Here is a 21,025-nt window from a genome sequence, read left to right as displayed (position 1 = left end):
AGCTACCTTGATGATACTTTTATTATTTAGCCTCACGGTAAGAATTTTTCCAAGATTTAAATTCTATGCACCCTAACAAAAGTTTTCTCATTGAATTAGAATTATCAATAGGAAAATTTTTGTTTAGAGAAAACCTACGCACACAGGCATCACCATGAGGCTCAAAAATCATCCGTTATCAACTCTCGGGCTTACAGATCCCTAAAACTACCTCAACTCGAATCACTGCCACAAGAACTAAAACACTTTACATCTGCTCTTCTCTCTAATCATTTCCACATTCATAAAATACCTTCAGCACAACTTTCCAAATACAATGAGAACGCAAGAAATATAATATCAAAACCAGATTTATTGCCTGTCCAAAAATGTCAACTAGGCTCAAAGAACATTAAAAAATATACAGGGTCACCTCTACTTCGATAATAAGAATTGGGTTATGCAATATTCAAATATAACGCTTAATATTTCACAAAACAACTAATGAATCATCAGTTTGAAGTATCAGTGACAAAGGCGTGCTCGGCTATTTATCAGGCACTCAGTATTGATGGATCTTTACTGATAACGAGAACTAAACTTTAAAAATGGTACGTCAATCAGAAAGGCCACCATGCATTCCCAATAATATTTGCTTTCATTGTGGAGTTCATTTGCAAAAACACTTGGTAACAAATTTGAAAAGACGGAGAATTTTAGGAAAGGACCGATAAAGACGAGAAAAAAATGTCATTTTTGGAATAGGAACAGTACAAGCTGTACAAATTCTCGGAACAGAATAGTAAAAAAATGAATATTTTAACATGTTAGAGAAAACTGAAGAGGCGTTTTGAAAAACAAGAATGAATGGTAAAGGAATTGCTGAATATGGAACCAGGGAGTTTTTGTGTTGGAATGATACAGGATGTGATAATAACCACGAAACAGTCGATGCAGTAGCCATCACCAAACACAAGATGGTGTTTTTGTTATTTTTTATTGATTATATTTATTCAAAAAAGGATCGTAATTCTGCACTCTTGAATTTATTTTGTGGGTATTATTTTCTTTACATGAATCACCGTCTGGCAAATTATATATGCAAAGATGATGATAATGGTTGATTACTGCTACCATTGTAAGCCAAAATTAACACAAGATTTGAATTTCCCGCCATTTTTGTAGTAAATTCGAACTGCCCAGGATAGAGGTTCGCTGAGATTATTGCAAATGCCATTCATCATTGAAGAATGATGAATGGCATTCGAAGAAGAATAAAACACATGTAATAGCTAATTTGTAATTTACTTTCAGCACAACTTAAAATCCCTTGAAAGGCTGCTGACCGTAAGTGTAATAGACGTAATTCCACATTGCCATTTCTTTTTCCTTTCTGTTGGGTTTCAACGCGATCTGATCGTCAAAGTCCAAATATTGAATGTTGGTGGGGGTCACTTGCGGCCACGTGAGGTTGAACAGCGGGTCCGATGCATCAGGAGTGGGATTCCTGAAAATACCAATGCGCGTATTTCGAAAAGTATCAAAATTAAGTTGCTCCATAAGGACCATTAAAATAAAATATATTATGCTAGTATAAAATAAATTATTTTGATCTGGTAAAGAAGAATGGAGTTTGTCGGAGACGTATGGAATTTTCCATAAACGGTATTTTTCTCTATATTTTGCCTTTAAAATAACGTTGGTATTTTCGCGATTGACAGTTGGCACTATTGTAATTTTCGAAGACACATTTGGATTGTCAAAAGTCGCCATTAATATTTTTTTAGCACCCATATATATCCTGTAAACTAAGTATAGAACATTTCAGGTTAATTATAGTTATCTAGAGTATTTATAGACAAAATTATTGAATATTTTAGCATTACTAGGTATGCAAGGAAAGCTTTTATTGCCATGCAGTCTCTGGTCAAGAGGTTTGTATCTAATAGTTCTAATTATAATTAGGTATTAGCTAAATGTCAACTAGAAGGAGAAAGCATTTATTTTCCAATAATAAAATATCAATCACTCGTTTGCCAAAGCAGCTAAATGTAAGAGGAAATCCTAGGCATAAAACGAAAAACTTTTTTTATTACGTAAAAAACACATACCTAAATAAGGTTAGGTTGATTAAAGTGTTTTTAAATTTGGACAGAGGAAAAATGTATTAAATTAAATGTCAATAATGTTTGTGTCCGTTTAAAAAAAAACTTCAAATGAAAATATGTCCCAAACCTTTCAACTTTCGATATACAGGGTGATAATTTTTTCAAAAATAGAATATATTTTTTTAACATCTGTAAAACCACTTTAGATATTTTAATGAAGCTTGGCGCACATGTATTATATATCAAGGGGCATTACTTAGTGTACCACTTTTTTTTTAATGCACCAGTGGCACCAGAAATTTTATTTCTTGATTTTTTCAATACGATGTACGGTTTTGGCATTTTTTTAAAAAAGGAAATCGTGCCACAGGCTAAAAAAAAATTTGCTCATAAATGAATGCGTGTCATTATTTTATTAACGGAAATCAGTGGCGTGCCACTAATTGTCTATGGAGAAATAATATTTTGGTTAATTAGGTCGCCATAATATATCTAGGTTTTTTATGACGTTTAAGCCTTTCTTTCAGTAAAAAGGATCCAATCAAATAATTTATTAAATTCTGCAGCTACAGAACCATACAGAGAATTTTTTTTAATTTTAAGTGAAAAAAATCAAGAAATTAAATTTCTTTAGAAATTATTGGAGATTGTAAGTACAATTTTTATTTTAAAAGAAATCAGTGGCGTTCAATTTAATGACTCTGTATACTGACCATGCCTATGCCGATAATAAAAGAACTTATGAAGCAACTGTGCTCAGCTTGGCATGCGAGGGATTTAAAGTCTCGTTTATAACCAATGACTTTGCGGAATTTAACCACCAACCTAGAAAAACAAGATTGCTTTCGAAAAATCGTCGCTGGGCGGGCCAAATTCGTAGCGCGAAGTAGATTTCAAAAAGAACCCGCTCCTGCGGACCACAATAGAACTTTCGCAAAATTGATATAATTAAATTGTGCATACACCCAGTGCAAAGAGTATTTCACTTATCGCTAAACTTCAAATACACGGCAAACTATGATAAATATAAAAATTTGTTCAAATGATTTCCAATGATATTTTTTCAAGTATCTCGCGTACCCTGTAGAATAGACGAGACCCGACACTCTCTGTCGACATAATTCACGATACTGCTTCAACCAAATTATCTTATGTTTAATAGTTTTTCATTTGTGGCTAATAATTCAACCAACGAAAACGGCAATTATATATCGGAGACATTTTGAATTTTTGCCCATAATCGACACACCCTGTACATAATTGAAAAAGTTTTGGATATATAGGTTATAGCCCTGGATCTCCCACATTTCCTGTTTTTTTCTGAAACCATGCAGTGCGCCGTAATAATCAATGACGTCATCGCGTCTTGACTGAACCCGAGGTGTAGTGATTTTCGTACGGATTTTTTCAAGTATCTAGAGCAGCGTGACGAAAAATGTCAATACAAAAAATGTAGCCCTTGATGTGGCCTTTGACACTGTTTGAACCGATTGGCTATATTTTTTACGATTTTTGATTCCCATTAATAATTTATTCTGGAAAAGAACAATTTTCTGGGTCTTTTAGATTTTTGTCTATAATTGGAAAACCTTGCATATAATAGAAAAAATGCATAAAATAAATGTTATAACACTGGATTTTCCACGTCTGCTGGTTAAAGAATTTTGACGATCCGGTCAATGGTTATGCAGAAGAGCATGTTCTTCTGGAACCCAAAATAACCAAAAAAAAAACATAAATTTTTAAAAAATACTTGGTGAAGTTTGATTGCGCAAAATTTCCACTGTTTAAATGTGGGCATGGACTTTTACTTCTTTGCTAAATTTAAAGTCGACATCTGCAAATTTAGGACATTTCTTATATAACACGGAATATCGGGAACACCCTTTACAATAGAACAAAACCTTAAACAAAAAAGTTTTATCTGTCATGTAAAAGAAACTAATATCTAAAATACTGTCTTTTAGTCATAGCCAATTTTCACTATTTTCACATTTTTTAGTTGTTTTGAAAATGCGGCCCACCCTGTACAGTTTTGGAATAAAATTTTTCGGAGCCAAATCTTGTGCGTCTTCTCGTTCAAGATTTTTTCTGTTGCATAAACAGTTTTCGGGAAATGATTTTTTTGTTAGACCGTTACAAACGCGATTTTTATTTTTTTTTTAATACTTTCGCCCCCCACCCCCATTTCAATAGGTTCCGTTAGGGGACCAAGCGTAATTCGCCTGCCAAACTTGAAGTTGAGAGCTTCAATTTTCGGACACTTATCATGTTTCATAGCAACGTCCAAAAAACAGTCGAAAATCGACAAAAAAAAGATGGACGCTGAAGTTTGAACGCAGCAATTTTTACATATATTATGCATCCCGTGGAGAGTAAAAAATGAGCAAAATTTGAAGCATGTAGCTCAAACCGTTCGGATCTTATCGTCGAAAAACTCTGGAACAGCGAACGGAGAATGGAAAACGGAGAACGGACAGACAAAATAATTTTTTTTCGACGCTGATCATTTGCGTACCAATGGGGGCCCCGTAGGACCTACCGTTACCGAAATCTCGAGTTTAGTGAGGAGTGCGTATACTTTCGAAAAATCGATGAAATCGTTTGTGAAAATCTTTGTTTAGAGGGAAAATAGTGCAAAGTGTAGGTTAGTAGTAGCTAATAGCTCTGTGATATTATTTATAAGAAATAAATCGTTTAAAAACAAACAAAAATGTCAATAATCTTTCGTGTATTACTGGTGGCATATCCATGGTATCCCGGAGTTTCAAAGAAACCTTACTATTCATGCATGGTGCCGGATAAAGCCATTGGCACTATTTTGATATGGCTTGTGCATTTTTGTATTTCTTAAAATATAAAGCTAGTAAAAGGTATCGGTTTAAAAGGCAATTGAAAATTCCAATGGTAGTCGCGCATAAACATGTGAAGCACCAACGATTTTAAGAACAGAATTTCGTTTTGTTATTATAATAGAATATTGTCTGCTTATCCTTTTCAACTGTAATGTTTGTTTCAGTTGATAGTTGTGGAAATTACACTTACAAGGTTTTCGCGAAGTTGGCCCATAGTTTGACCATCTGCTGGCTGACCAACACTTCTCGATCCGTCAGCAGCGGCATCGATGCAAAAATGTACGGATCTTCTTCTCCGTGACCAGCCCTTCCCGTTCCTAAAGCAATTTTTTAGAATCACTAATTCTCCAAAAGTCCAACCTGTTAGTTACCTTCGATATAGGGAAGAAACGACGTTAAGTAACCTTCGAAGGAAAATTGATAGAGATATACGGGGGTAAAGTTCGATTGGAGTTCGGCCTGCTTCAAAGTTGATTTCACGAACATTTGGTCGCTGACTAACTGAAAATACACGTTGAAATATTAAATGCATTGACTGCTGTCAAATTTAGTACCCAATAATTAAAAGAGGAAAATTATATACAGTGTGTCCCACTTATGAACTGGGTAAGCTTGTAAAATTTTTGTTTGTGGTTAGATTTTGATTTGTTGGATAGATCCCTTAAAAATGCACTTTATTTTACTTATTGATTCAATCTGAACTAATGGCCAACTGAGATTGTTTGTTAATACCAAATATCCAGAATGTCTATTAGGCATTTCTTCAAGAATAAAGTACCAGCGAATTATTATTCAGGACTACATAAAACATAACTCTACTGGCCGAAATATTAACCACAGTACAGGGTGAGTCAAAGGTAGAGTAAAGTTCATTATCTCAAAATAATACAAAAGTTTTAAAAATTGTTGGGATACGCAATTTAAAATTATTTCAAGAGAGGTGATATTTTTAACTATTAGGTTCAAGTATTATTCACAAAAAATATGTTGAAGAATTTCAAAACGAATTCAAAACAAATTTTCTTTTACAACAATATACGTTTTATTTGTCACGCTTTTTTGAGCCTGTGTACTTAAAAATTGGTGCATCCTAAAAATCTTGAAAACGTTTGTAGTTACTATTTTCTCATAACCAATGACCTTTACTCTTTATCATTGACTGTGCAATAGTCAGACAAGTCACTACAGAATGGATCAAATAGTCACAAATATGAAAAGAAAAAAGAAAAACTCTCTCGAAAAGCCATTGTGCTGTAACGAAACACTCCTTCCTTTGATTTTTGATTAAATTTTAAAATCCGAAAACAATGCAAGATACGGGAAATCCAAGAAATTCAAAAAAAGAAAAACGTTATAAATTAAAAGTATTAATATCCAGTACAACCAAATATTTTGACGTATCACACCATTTCGTATCGTTTAGTGCTTAGTTATTTTAATTCAATGTGTTTCCGCCCTTCTTTCATGTTTTGTTAAACCCTGCTTCTATGCGTGTGAATCGTCTTACATATGTATACGTGGTGTGTTCAAAAAGTAAGGTGACTTTTAAGTTTTATCAAATTATCGAAATTAATGCTGTGCCATTCAAATTCCAACGTTTTTTCCAATCCTCGGAGCACTTCTGTTGTGTTTTCTTCGTATCGCTTCTCGCAAATGGCTCATAACTTCAAGGTATATCATGACCAGAAATATTGTGTTTTTAGAACCGACCTCGTGATTAACTTTGGCTACTGTTTATTACTCCAAAACAGCAGCCCCTTATAGAATACCCTGAAGAGCAGACCCTTGACCGCAACCATTCCAGGACCGTCCTAGGAATATATTTATTTTTTATCTATTTATTACGTTCTATTTCATTACATTTCTACATGGTATCATTATTAATATATAAAATATTAAATACAATAATAATAATCACTCACTCACTCAACAAATCACTTAAAAAATCGTCACTATCGCTACTATCTTCACCTAGTTCAATGATCACCTCCGTCACTAATTGTTCTCTTGCATTACTCGTTTTTCACAGATGGACCACCTGATATTAAAATAAACGCTTCTACTTATTCGGGAATATCCTGCAGCGGCAATGTTTAATCAAATTTTATACGCTCCATTTACGTTTCAAATGAAAATTACAAGGTTCTACAAATATTCATTACGGTGCATCTCAGGGAAGACTTAATACAGAATAAATCAGTTGGGATGGCTTTTGCCACGGTCATGCGCAGGTCTGTGGTTAAGGTATTGTAAAATACTTAAAACGTAAAAGCAATAAATGCACAATATTTTTGGATAATACTCTTTATTGACCGTACGACTTTGCTCAAAGTTGATTCACCATATGCCGTTGTCAACATTTCAAGTGTCATTTTTAACAAAAAAAAAATTCCAAATCGTGTGTTCCATTTTTGTGACAGCAGAAAATCGCAGACGACACAAAACAGATCTAACTTTTCCGTCTCACAAAAAAAAGCAGACTTGCAAACTGACTGAAACTGTGGACATACGTTTGGGACACGTGAACCAACAGTTACCTTACTTTTTGAACACACCACGTATATACTGCGAGCTACTTCATGATAAGAGTTTTCTTAATAAAAAAAAACTGATAAAAACGGGACTTCCAACAATTTTTTTCAAACTGATGTATAATGTATCTAACATTATATTGTATTGGTCATTATTGAATGTAATTTATAGAATGTTTTATTATAAGGAATGTCAATAAATATATTATTTGGTCTTTGCCAGTCAAATAACCAGACCTGCATCCCAAGATCCCAAGAAAAAACTTATAGTGATATTTAATGCTTTGCTAGTCTCATTTTTAATTAAATACCTAAAAACTACATAAATAATAATAGACACTTCGCGTTTTAACGAACTCACTTCTACAACGGCAGCCAAATTTCCAACGAAAGAGCCATTCGGAACGACGTATGCCTCTTTGATTATCGATGCCACTTCGTTAACGTCGACACCAGGCAACAGCTCTAGATCCCAAGGCAAGAGGCTGCTCGGATTCAGATCGAAGTTTAATCCTCTGGCAACGATTATCGGAATTCCTATAATATAAAAAAAAGCATTTATTCGTTTTTCCCAGTATATTTGCTTTCTCTCAGTCAATACACTAATGCGAAAGAGTTATAAATCATCATTGAATAAACTGTAAATATTAGTGATCCTTGCTGTGTTAGATTGTACCTATGACGATTGTCACAAGTCCCTAGAGTGGCAGGTAGACCAACAGGTGTGTCTCAGATCTGTGCCTCACTGTTTAAAACTTGAATTTCAAAATTTGTCAATCTGCGCATTTAAAAAATGAGAATATTTTTATCCTAAATGTGTTCTTCTTCACCAGAGTTGCGAAAATATAGTATACCGACTTGTACACGAGAATAAATGCAGCAATCCGGTCACCAAAGTAGAGAAAGAAGAGAAACTCTTATAAATTAAACGTCTCTGTGAAAACTCTAAAAGGAAAGGCCACAGTGCACAGTGGAGAAGTGAAAATAACGGGTTGGATATATTTAAAAATAATTTTAATTTAATTTAATCAGATTTAATTTTTAATTAAACACTAATTGGTTGCTTTTTTTGAACTTGGAATTTTGTTTGATTCCACTGGGATGCTGCTAAAAACTATATAACTGGATGTTTTTAAAAAAAGCAAGAAGATATTTTGTTAGTGAAATAAAATCTAAACAATTATGTGAACAAAAGGTATCAAATTAAAATTGATAATAAAGATTGTTACAGATTTTTCTTAAAATTTCAGATTCATTTGAAAAGTGATATTACAATTTTGATTTCCAGTTTTTCGTTAGATGTTTATTGAAAATGCTATTGTATTTTAATAATCAATCCAGATTAATAACTTACCACCCGTAAATGCAAAGAACGTGAGCGCTTCCGCTGACGCAGTTCCAAGTATTAGAGGCACCTGAACGAAATTTCCAGACTCTAATAACGGAAAACTGCGGTTTGTGACGTAAGCATCTTCGTGTTCGACCTCAATGACAAGACCTGTCTAAATGTTTAACTTATTATTAAATAGTTACGAAGAAACGCAAGCGGCAAGGTAATTAAAGTTTCGAGTAAAATGGAGATCTATTTTTTAGGAAATTGATTTAAAATGAAAATGATTTCGGCAAAAGCAGTGGCGATGTATTCGTATATTTCTATAATCCAATTGAAACACAGATTATGTTAGTTGTTATGTTTAACCCTCCTAGTGCGCGCTGCTCTAGCGATTGATAATAATTTTGATTTGAAAATGTCGGACACACACACACAGTACGATAGTAGCGCAAATACGACCGAATTTCTTGAAGTATATAGACCCGAGCATGATCTTCAAGGTGACGCAGCCCCATCGGAGTATTTCAATTTATTTTATGTGTGCCAGTAATCCTGGAAATAGGTATCACAAAAAGACCTTCTATTTCTTGCTGCAGGAATAAAAGTTCACGCCATATTCCGTGGTTTTCCAGGAAGAGACTTGGGTCGAAAACTTTTCAAGTGGCCCTCGTATGGATCGATAAATAAAGTAATTGAACAAAGACCGGACCCTATTAATAGTCGCCTTTTTTCATTATAAAATTTACTTTTCCATGGTGCTGCCATCTGGCGACTAACGTTTTTATCGGGAAGTTTTACGTTTTGAGGTTAGGTTGACTCAGTTTTTGGCGAAAGACTACGTGTGTTTTTTGTGATAAATTAAAAAAAATGTGACGGTTAAAAGTGGACGTTGAGTTAGTCAAGCACAATGCATCGATGAACTTAATTCGACTTTTGGAGTTAAAGCACCATCTAGGACTACTGTTTAGGCTGGTTTTTTGACTTCAGTCGTGGTCGTAGTTTCCTTGGGGATGAATTTCGCGAAGGTTGCCGAAAATCGGTGGTAGTCCAAGAAATCATTGATTCAGTGCGGAAACTGATTTTGCAGGATCCATGAGATTGAGGTATCTATGGGTACTGGTGGGACCCGCATACATACAAATTTGTTCGTATTGGATTCCAGACAATTTGACATCAGCTCAAAAAAAGGCTGGTGTTGATTGGTCAAAGGAAACGCTTCCAAGCACGTCTATGATATCGTGACAGGTGAACCTGTAAGTAAGCACCAGTCAACTGTGTGAGTCTTTCAGAATGAGACAAAGCCCACAAAAGTTGTTCGTGTGCAAAATGGCAGCCTGTTTTTTCAGGCAAACTGGCCACATTGCAACTGTTTCTTTGGTGAAAGGTAGAGCCGTCAATTCTGAATGGTGCACAACCATTTGTTTGCCGAAAGTCTTCGAAGAAATTAGAGAAACCAACTGCCCAAGACGAATTACTCTCCAAAACGACAATGCTAGCTCCCACCGACCAGTGCAAACAAAGAATTTTTTGAGCATTAAAAACGTTGATTTGATGAGCCATCCACCAGTCCTGATTTAACACCTAATGATTTCTTTTCTGAGCAACGATTTTTCACGCCAGAAGAAGCGATTGATGTGTGAATATTTCTTCTTCTTCTTTTTGTTACTTCATCTGAAAACTACACTCGGAGAACAAATATTTGCGTCAATGCAGAGAAAAACGATGGGAACTATTTGGACAGTTTAGCTGGATAGAGTTACCAGGAAAAATAAAAAAAAGAGAAAAAATGTTGTGTTTCAGTGACTATCCTATGCATAAGAATCGAAAAATAAAGTAATTTAACAAAGGCCATACGCCATTACTAGCCGCCATTTTCTATTGCAAAATTTCCTTTTTTATTCTAGCTTAGACTCCACTGATTAAAATTATTTAAAAAGCTGACCACTACGCTTGCTTAAAGGCGGCTTACTTTTCTCTACTTACCTCCTTATTTGCGTTAAACGCAGGAGTCAACACGTCAGCTGGCACACTTTGCAGAAAGTCGCGAATTTCCTTAGTCGTATTTTTCTCGGAAATCGTCGGATCGACGTATTTCGCGTAGTCGTAAGCAGCTTTCTTAGAGTCGTTCTGATTAGTGATGTCTATGTAAGTCAGGGAACAGCCGCTCTGGCAAATGGCGGCCCTGTACAGCCCAGCCGATTTTGTGTTGACGATATGCGCGCCCACCGAAATGGCACCTGCACTTAGCCCAAAAAGGGTTATTTGTTCCGGGTCTCCTCCGAAAAGGGCGATATTATTCTTGGTCCATTTCATGGCCAGCAGCTGGTCTTTCAGGCCAGCGTTGCCCAAAACAACGTCGTCTTGGGTGGACAGGAACCCGTACAATCCCACCCTGTAGTTGAAATATACGATGATTAGGTCTTGGTCTATTAAGTAGTAAGGCCCAGAGGAAACATCGGAGGTGCATCCGGTGCTGCAACCACCTCCGTATATCATTACCATTACCGGCAACTTCTCTGTGATCTAAAAAGGGGTTGAAAAAACTATGTAGAAAGTCAGCATAGGGTTTAATTGATTAGAATCACTAATACTCGCCTTTCTGGGAGGTGTGTACACGTTGAGGTACAAACAATCTTCATCCTGCCGGTCTTCCTCTATGCTCGGAGACATGGATATGCAACAACTGCTTGTTTGGTTGGCCTCTAAGATACCATCCCACGGCTGAGGAGATACTGGAGCCTGCGAACGCAAAATTGCGCTTACTAACGATCACTTTGAGTGAGTTAACAACGTCCGGTTTATTGCGATAATACCACAGTACTATCAGAACCGGCAAAATTAATGTATTACAGTGTTTGAATGAACATATTATATAGCTTATAAATGAATGTTGAATCACTGAGGTAGTTGAGGTATGTAATAGGTACAGGAGTCCCAACTGTTTTGTTTGATTTTGAGGGACATTCTCTTGAAACGTCGGATTTTGCTAATCTTCTGGAGGAGGAGGAGAGTTTTTGGGTTTCAGAAGCGAATACTAAGATTGCTTTGTATTATCCCTTACAGACAATCATCTAGGGGAATTTTTAAAGACACAGTGATTTTTAATGTATGCTTCAGTTTTATATTAAAATTATGTCTTTTAAAAATAAAATTAAATTAGTTTCACTACCACAACATACTACTAAATAAGCATCATACAAGAATTTGGGTAGATACTTATTTAACCTTTTACTTTTTAGTGATACATTCTACACACTCAAAGACGTTAAAGTTTTTATGAACATTGATAAATACGAAGTAATTCATGTTTTAATTTTAAATGGTTTTAATTCTGCAGTTTTATACCTGTCAATCTTTTTTGTTCGATTTTAATGTTTCTCTACTTTGTCTTATTAATAGTTTTTGTGTGCTTGTTCACGTTATTTTATACACTTCCTTTTGGTCAAAGTTATTTTGGAATACTTTGTTTTCTGATTTTTGAATTGATTTGCTTTGGTTATGACTTGGTTTATTTACATAATTTTGTTTGTTCATGTTTCATATACCCATTTTACTTTTATTTTAATCGCGCGACATTCTTATTGATTACTTTTAGTGTTAGATTTTAGACTTACCATTCTTTTTTGTCTTATAGCATATATATGAGGTGTGTTCAAAAGTAAGGTAACTTTTTGTATTTGGACAAGCTACATTCGTCTCTTCGATATTTTTTTTTGTTCTGTTGGTACACATGTTTCGAAAAGTGTTTCATATCACGACATTACACCTGCTCAATCTTGATTGCTTGTGTCTAACTTTTTGGCCAAAAACAAAACCACCATATGCACCGGATATGGCGCTCTGCGACTTTGGTTTGGACGACTGAGGAGATAAAGTATTGGAAAAAACGTTGGCACAAGTGTGGTATATCTGAGGGATTGCTTTGAAGGGGGTTTTGATAAAACTTAAAAATCGCCTTACTTTTTGAACACACCTCGTATACGTTGTTGATTCTATAAACATAGTAGTCCCATTAAGCAGGTGTGATTTTAATTAGTAGCCCCGTTTACATTGTTCCGGTCAGATATTTCGTAATAATAATAATTATATTAGTAGATTATAGATATCTATTTTACCTGGAATCTTAATTTTCCCAGCGGAGGGGCAGCGAAGGGAATTCCTCGGTAAGCGTAGTAACTCTTGTTATCGTAGGTGATTTCGGATCCCCTGATTGTACCATCGGGAAGGTCGACGATTAAATCGGCCCCCAACTTAAAACGAAAATTAGTTTTAAAAAAATTAACATCCTAGTATGCGTTTTTACGGTGAAAGCAACAACAAAACTACCAACGCAGATAACATTGGCTTGTCAAAAAAGACACGTTTTCATCGAACGTATAATATAAAACAAAAACGTATCTGTCAATGGAAGCAACTATATACATTGCCTTCCATAAAGGTGGGATAATTTCACATTAGTGAAAGCGAAAACATTTTTAATTTTAAATTATATCTAACGCGGTTCAATTTGAAAAAATCCAAACAAACATAGGGATATTAAGAAGCTAGTTTAGGCTACAATTCCACGCATATCATCATTTGCACTAACTAACGAAAGTAAATTTTTGATGATGATTTGATTGATTGAATTTTTTTTAATGATTTTTAAAAAAATAAAGTAATTAAATTTTCTTTAGGTAGATTGCCAGTTAAAACAGCAACATGGTAAGAAAAACCCATAGATTTTGTGTTAAAATCCATGGTTTTCAATAGGGCAACATTTTAAGTAATTAAAACGTTCTCAAAAAGTAAATTCTATCGTCAAAATATTACTGCGTACACTAAATTAGGATTTGTAGAAATTACAACTAAATACTAGTTAAATTACGACCAATTTCCATTAACTACCACTGCAATGAGCTTGTTTTTTTAAATAAATAACTACAGGTTTGTAATTATTTATTAACCCAACTTTCATATAGTCATTAAATATAAGGGCAATCAAAATTCCGATCATTTTTTGCAATAACACTTACATAATTATAATATACATAATCAGGATAAGCAAAGCACAAATTAACATAACAATACTGCCCATCAGCCAAAACTTAATGGTAATCCCAAACTAACCAAAGCTATTTTATATCAATACCAATTGTTAGTTTTAAATATATAGACCTAAAAAATAAACAAGTATTGTAGCCCTATAAGTATCAAAAGCAGAACCGAATGCCAAAATAAATTACATTACATTTTTTTTAATAAAATTTTTGAATATATCATCCATCGTCTTATATTTTTCTATTTCTACGTATTCTAAGTTATATTATAAGAAATTCCACGTATCGCGAGATTCAGATTTACAGTAACTAACATTCCTAATTACCCCAAAATCAAGTCAGTCCCATGTTTGAATCTTTAGCGAATACCAGTTTTATTTATTTTTATATTATGTATATTAAGCTTAACTGTTAAGCTTAAAATGCATTCTATTATGTGACTTACCGCGGCAGAAACAAATATCAAGCTGAGAAGTCGATGCATAATTGTTCTCGCTATTGCGGATAGTAAAAGCAGTTTCCGATTTTATATATTTTATAAGGACACTGATTAGATGACATATTTCGGTTTATCAGTAAACATTTTCGTCTTTCGTATCGCGTTAGCCAAATATATATAATTTTTCTACTTTTCCGGATCTGCGAATACTCATTAGCGTTATATTAAAATTTGGGAAATTAATTGCGCTGTAACTGTTCAACCAATACTATGAAACAAAAAACAAATCCCAATAAAAGTTTTTCCTATTCCCTTCTCTAAAATATCTAATAATATACCGATCTAGCATGCGAGAAGCGTCACGTGATCACGGATCCCAACCTCTTCGAAAAATTCCCGGATATTACCGCACGGGTTTGGGAGCAATCGAATGTTTTCGGAGATTTTACTGCACGACTTGAATTTTGACATTTGTCAATTCTGACGGTCATGTCAGTGAATGTTTCTTGTTGTTTTGCGAAAATGTACCCAAAAACTAACGGACGTAGAAAAAGTGTAGTATGCAACAAATTATGTGATAGAAAATGCTGATGAAATGCTAGCTTCAGTATATCCGGTATCTGCGACGCGACGCTTGCATAAAAACTTTATATATATAAAAACTCTGTGCTTTGCGTTCAGTTCTCCTTGTAGCGGGTTAAAGAAAACCTCGTAGTTCTGTTTGCAAAATAAAAAAGTGTTTTTTAAAAACGAGATCCTTCGTTAGAAAACCTTAACTGGCGCAGTCGTGACGGATTTGGGGTAGTTTTCGGTCAAAGCCACGTCATCGGGACGATTTGATTGCGAAACGTGGGTTTCAACCCTTAAACTCCAAAACGAACCTGTGATAGACTGTCTGACAAACCCAACGTGATTGAGTTCGACTGAGGGCAAGGAAGGCAAGAAATCACCCCCGCAAGCAGTGCTACGCAAGGAAAATTCCAATAGGAAGAATAGGCTGACGACTAAGAGAAATCAAGGTTAGTGCCCAAAATTCCTATTGTTCTCCTTTCATCTTCCCTGGTTAGGACGGTGGAAATAATTTTAAGGATTCTTAGTTTTAAGTTCAATTTTAAGAAATTTCAAAATCAATTAAATTTATGAATGAAGATAAAGACGTCGACAATTTAAGTGCGTTTTTTACTTCGTTAAATTTAGTGGAAAAGAAAGTAGAGAATAGTCAAATCAATTTGAAAATGAATTCTAATCAATCGTCGAATTCAGGTGTAAATTACACTTTGTTAAAAATGTTTATAGATAGTATTCTGCCATATAATGGTGATTCCAACACTTTAAATAGTTTTCTATCAGCTGGAGATTTCCTTTTTGATACATATGGTCAAGGAAACGACGAAATTTTAAAACAATATTTGTTAAGAACTATAAGAATGAAACTTGTTGATCGCGCACAAATTCTAGTAGGCTGTAGAATGGAGTTAGTAACGTGGGACAATATTAAAGTAGCTTTGTTAAATTGTTTTGGCGATAGACGAAACTTAGAATGTTTAGAACAGGATTTGTTTATGGCCACCCCCTTTAAAAATGAACATCCTTTAGATTTTGGGAAAAGATTACAAGTTTTAAGAAGTATCCTTGCTCAAAAAATTAATGCATTTCCTGCCGATACTATGGATAATGCAAGCAAAGTAATTCATTTACGTCAATACGATCAAATTTGTTTAAGGACGTTTATTAGAGGATTACCAGGACAATTACAAAGTATTATAAGACTTAAAAATCCGAGCTGTATAGAATTAGCTATGACCCAAATTATTGAAGAGGAAAATTTTCAATATACACAAAATATCTTCAGAACTCCAATTCAATCAAAAGTTTTACCTAATACTTCTATCGAACCCGTTAAACAATTTTCACAAAATCCAAATTATTTTAGTAACCAAAATTTTAATTATGTACAACCGATTCGCCCTACAAATTATTTTCAAAACAATAATCACCATAATCAAAATTTTAGAATTAGGCATGATCAAAATCAGTTTACTCCCCAGACTAATAGTTTTCCCAGAGGTCCAATTAATATGCCTCAACCACGCGAAGTTCCAAGAAATTTTCCTACAAATAGGCAAGTTTTTGGCCCACCTAAAAACGTATTTAAACCGACAGGTCAGATACCTAACAATAAACCCGAACCTATGTCAACAAGAACAAACTATACTATACCACGTCAAAATAATCAAATTAACCATTTCAAACCTACTGGCCCTAGAAATTTTATTTCGCAAGAATTATACCAAATCGACGAAAGTAACGCGGTACAAACAGATGAAACATCTGCGGTATTTCAAAATGAAAATATTCACCAAGACGAATACTCTGAAATTGAATTTTCAAATCAAACTGAATACTTTAATGACACTCAAAATTTTGACGAACACCCTGAAATTGAAAATCAAATCTCTCAAAATTTTACAATAACGAGCCAATGCGACTCAACGAAATGACATTAGAAATGTATACCGAAATTAATAATAGTTTACCGTACATCCAGATTAAAGAACCCGCAATTAAACTTTTAATTGATACTGGTTGTTTTCACTCGATTCTTCGACCTTCCATTGCAGAAAAATTTTATTATGAAAAAATATATCATTCCCCAACTATTATTAAAACAGGAACTGGTGAAAAGGAAACTCTGTTTAAAGCAGATATTCCGGCTTTCCCAGAATTAAAGGCTAATACCAACCTATCTTTTATCCTTTTTGACTTTCATAAATTCTTTGACGGTATAATAGGATTAAACGACCTAAAACGTTTTAATTTTTCTATCGATCTTGTTAATAAACAATTAAGGAATAATACAACTAATATACCAATTTTATTTAGACAACCACAAAACGAAGTATATTGTATTACTGTGAATGCACACGAAATTGTTAACGTAAGAATTCCAGTAACACAAAACAATGATGTTATTATTCCCGAGCAAGTCATTGAAGGTCTCTATTTTCCAGAAACACTTACTACTGCAAAAAAGGTTTTGCGCAAACAGAAGTTTTTAATTACACTGAGAAAAATATAACGTTAAATTTCCCACAACCTCTAAAAGTTTTATCTTTTCCGGACTTTCATAAAGAAAATTTTGAACTTTTTAATTTAGAACACATCTTACCAAAACATAAAGAACAATTTAGTAAATGCGACATTTCCAAAATAATTCGTTGCGAACATTTAAATTTAGAAGAAAAATCTGCTATAATAAGGCTTTGTAAAGAATATAACGATATTTTCCATCATGAAAACAAAAAGTTAACATTCACCAATAAAATCAAACATTGTATAAGAACAACGGATGAATTGCCTGTATACACTAAATCATATAGATACCCCTTTATCCATAAAGAGGAAGTTCAACGGCAAATTAATAAAATGTTAGACGACGGCATCATTAGACATAGCCAAAGCCCTTGGAGCAGCCCCATTTGGGTAGTCTCGAAGAAACCTGACGCCAGCGGCAAGCAAAAATGGAGGATTGTTTGTGACTTTCGTAAGGTAAATGAGAAAACGATAGACGACCGCTATCCATTGCCTAATATAAATGATATACTCGATAAATTGGGAAGGTGTAATTATTTTTCAACTATCGATCTTTCATCTGGTTTTCATCATCAAATGGATCCGGAATCAATTGAAAAAACAGCTTTTAGTGTCGAGAATGGTCATTTTGAGTTTGTTAGAATGCCTTTTGGATTGAAAAACGCCCCCGCGACATTCCAGCGCGTCATGGATAATGTTTTGCGTGATGTACAGGGAAAGGTTTGTCTAGTATACATGGACGATATCATAGTATTTTCGTCATCCCTAGAAGAACACATCAAACATCTTAAACTTGTTTTCCAAAAACTGCGACAAGCTAGACTAAAAATTCAACTAGATAAAACGGAATTCCTACGAACCGAAGTAGAATTTTTGGGTCACATAATAACAAAAAACGGAATTAAACCGAATCCCAAGAAAATTATTGCAATCCAGAAATTTCCTGTACCGAAAACAGCAAAAGACATAAAATCTTTTCTAGGCCTTCTAGGATACCATAGAAGATTTATTAACGGATTTGCAAAACTCACCAAGCCATTCACAAATTGCCTAAAGAAAGGAGCGACCATCAAACACACGCCAGAATTTCTAGAAGCATTCGATCTTTGTAAAAATATCTTGTGCAATGATCCAATACTACAATATCCAGATTTCGAAAAACCTTTTATATTGACAACGGACGCCTCTAATGTTTCTATAGGAGCGGTTCTCAGCCAAGGAAAAATTGGTAGTGATCTTCCCATAGCCTTTGCCTCTAGGACATTGAACCCGGCTGAAAGCAATTACTCAACCATAGAGAAAGAATTATTAGCAATCGTGTGGTCAACAAAATATTTCCGACCATATTTATTTGGCCGAAAATTTGTGATAGTTACCGATCACAAACCTCTACAATACCTGTTTAATATGAAAGAACCAAATTCCAGATTGCTAAGATGGCGACTAAAACTGGAAGAGTATGATTACACAGTTCATTATAGGAAGGGCAAACTGAACACTAACGCTGATGCCCTATCACGCATCGAACTAAATATGATAGATAAAGAGTCACTTTTCGGAAATCCTGGAGATATTAATGAAGATATCGATAAATACATACATGAAGAAGATCAAAATATAAGCCTTGAACAATTGGAACAAATTGAAGACGTGTTTAACCCTCTAGAAAATGTAAACACTCCAAAAATTAATATCATCTCGGACATTCAAATTAAACCGCCAAATATTCCTAATACTGGTAAGACAGTACACTCAGCAGCTGAAGATCCAATATTAAATATACCAATTACCGAAAATATTTTAAATACTTACTCTAATCAAATAATATTTAACCAAAAAACAAACGGTCGTTATCATGTGATTAGGAGTTACCCATTCCAAAATAAATCTAGATTTTCTGTTTATTTAAGTCAAAACTATCAAAATGAAATAATTAAATTCTTTTTAGATTATTTGGATCCAACAAAAATGTACTGCCTTTATGTACAAAACACCGAAATAGATTTAAATCGAGAACTATCTGTTTTGTTACCAAATACATTTAAAAACCGTGCTTACAAATTGGTAATATCGAAAACTCTTTTAACTGACGTCACTGACAGGACAAAACAAAAAGACCTAATTGCATATCATCATGAAAAAACCTGTCATCGAGGAATTAATGAAAGCCTAATAGCATTAAAAAGGCTCTATTATTGGCCAAATATGAAAACTGATCTAACTGAATATATTAATAATTGTGACATGTGCTAACAAACAAAATATGATCGACATCCACCAAAATTAAAGTTTATGTTGACACCGACCCCTTCTGAACCATTAGAATCCATCCATATGGATACTTTTCAAATATGTAACGTAAAATTTCTTACAATTATAGACGTATTTTCACGGTACGCCCAAGCTTATCCGTTAGAACCCGCTTGCACAGCAATTGCTATCTTAGACGGTTTAGCGACCTTTATAAGTCATCACGGCCTACCTCAACAAATAACGTGTGATAATGGTACGGAATTTAAAACGTCTTTGCTTTTAGATTTCTGTAAATTGCATAAAATTGCAATTCATTTTACAACTCCCGGCAATTCTAATAGTAATAGTCCAATAGAGAGATTTCACTCTACTCTTGTTGAATTATATAGGGTACTAAAATTTAAAGAACCTAAAGAAGCCCCTAAAAATTTAATAAAATACGCAATTATAGGTTACAATTCATCAATGCATAGCGTAACAAAACAAAAACCTTTTGACGTTATTAATGGAAAAGTAAACGGTTTAGATCCCTTTGATTTAACGGATGAAATCATTGTAAATAATTATATCACAGATAGACGTGAAAGACTAAAAACTATCTATCAACAAATTTACGAAACATCGTTAGAAACAAAAATACGTTTAAATGAAAAACAAAACGAAAAACGAGAAAATCCACCTGAAATGAAACAAAATACAAAGGTTTACGTTACTGACAAAACAGCAAAACGTAGTAAGGACAAACCCCGAAGAAAACCTGTTATTATAGATCAAGATATTGGGAATAAAATTATTACAAAAAATAAAAAAATAATTCATAAATCTCAGATCCAAAAACCTAAAGCTTTTTCTTCTTCGCAGGTTAATGAACCGGACAACGCTGTTCCTTCTTGCAGCTAGGCTGTTATTAGTGATAGCGAATAATGATATTGAAGTTATCCCAATTAAAACACCACTTCTCCCCTTCCGCTTAGGAAATGCTCGAATAATTCAACATCAACATACATTTTTGCATTTTGTAGAAACATCTCAACTTTTTAATCAATTACGTAATTTAGAATACGCTTACGCTGTAATCTCAAAATCATTAAACTATACAAATAAACATAATTATCAGAATGTACACTATATTAATGGAAATAATTTACTTAATAATGTTCGATATTTAATTACTCAAGTAAAATTTAAACTTGGTAACATAAAACCTAATAACCGTACAAAAAGAGGTTTAATAAATGTTGTAGGTAAATTATCGAAATGGCTTTTTGGCACTCTCGATTCAGAGGATGGACAAAAATACGATAAAATTATCACAGAACTTGTGCGTAGTAAACATTCATCTAACATCCAACTAAAAAAGCAAACCTCGTTGATTCAACAGCTGATTGACAACTA

The 21,025-nt window shown here is 34.0% G+C and overlaps 1 protein-coding gene across 1 annotated transcript; it reads right to left on the bottom strand.

Moving 5' to 3' along the window:
* Window positions 1–1,276: 1,276 nt before the first annotated feature.
* On the bottom strand, window positions 1,277–14,336 carry LOC132706168 (liver carboxylesterase-like). The gene is made up of 9 exons (XM_060677338.1): window positions 14,291–14,336; window positions 12,922–13,056; window positions 11,402–11,545; window positions 10,790–11,329; window positions 8,828–8,975; window positions 7,835–8,010; window positions 5,314–5,443; window positions 5,133–5,259; window positions 1,277–1,486 (listed from the first exon to the last, which is right to left on the bottom strand). The coding sequence occupies exons 1-9, from the start codon at window positions 14,327–14,329 to the stop codon at window positions 1,300–1,302; spliced, it is 1,626 nt and encodes a 541-aa protein (XP_060533321.1). The 5' UTR covers window positions 14,330–14,336; the 3' UTR covers window positions 1,277–1,299.
* Between the last annotated feature and the right edge of the window lie 6,689 nt (window positions 14,337–21,025).

Source organism: Cylas formicarius, unplaced genomic scaffold (assembly GCF_029955315.1).
Source record: "Cylas formicarius isolate icCylForm1 unplaced genomic scaffold, icCylForm1.1 PGA_scaffold_8__14_contigs__length_24414737, whole genome shotgun sequence".
Taxonomy (NCBI): Eukaryota; Metazoa; Arthropoda; class Insecta; order Coleoptera; family Brentidae; genus Cylas; species Cylas formicarius.
Note: the sequence above shows the minus strand (reverse complement) of the source record. Positions and strands in the feature narration are given on the sequence as shown.

Coding starts and splice junctions, on each gene's coding strand:
- LOC132706168 (XM_060677338.1), bottom strand. CDS start 14,329: ATGCATCGACTTCTCAGCTTGATATTTGTTTCTGCCGCG. Junction 11,330..11,401: donor TGTACACACCTCCCAGAAAG/GCGAGTATTAGT, acceptor ACCCCTTTTTAG/ATCACAGAGAAGTTGCCGGT. Junction 5,444..7,834: donor ATTTGGCTGCCGTTGTAGAA/GTGAGTTCGTTA, acceptor GTGTATTTTCAG/TTAGTCAGCGACCAAATGTT.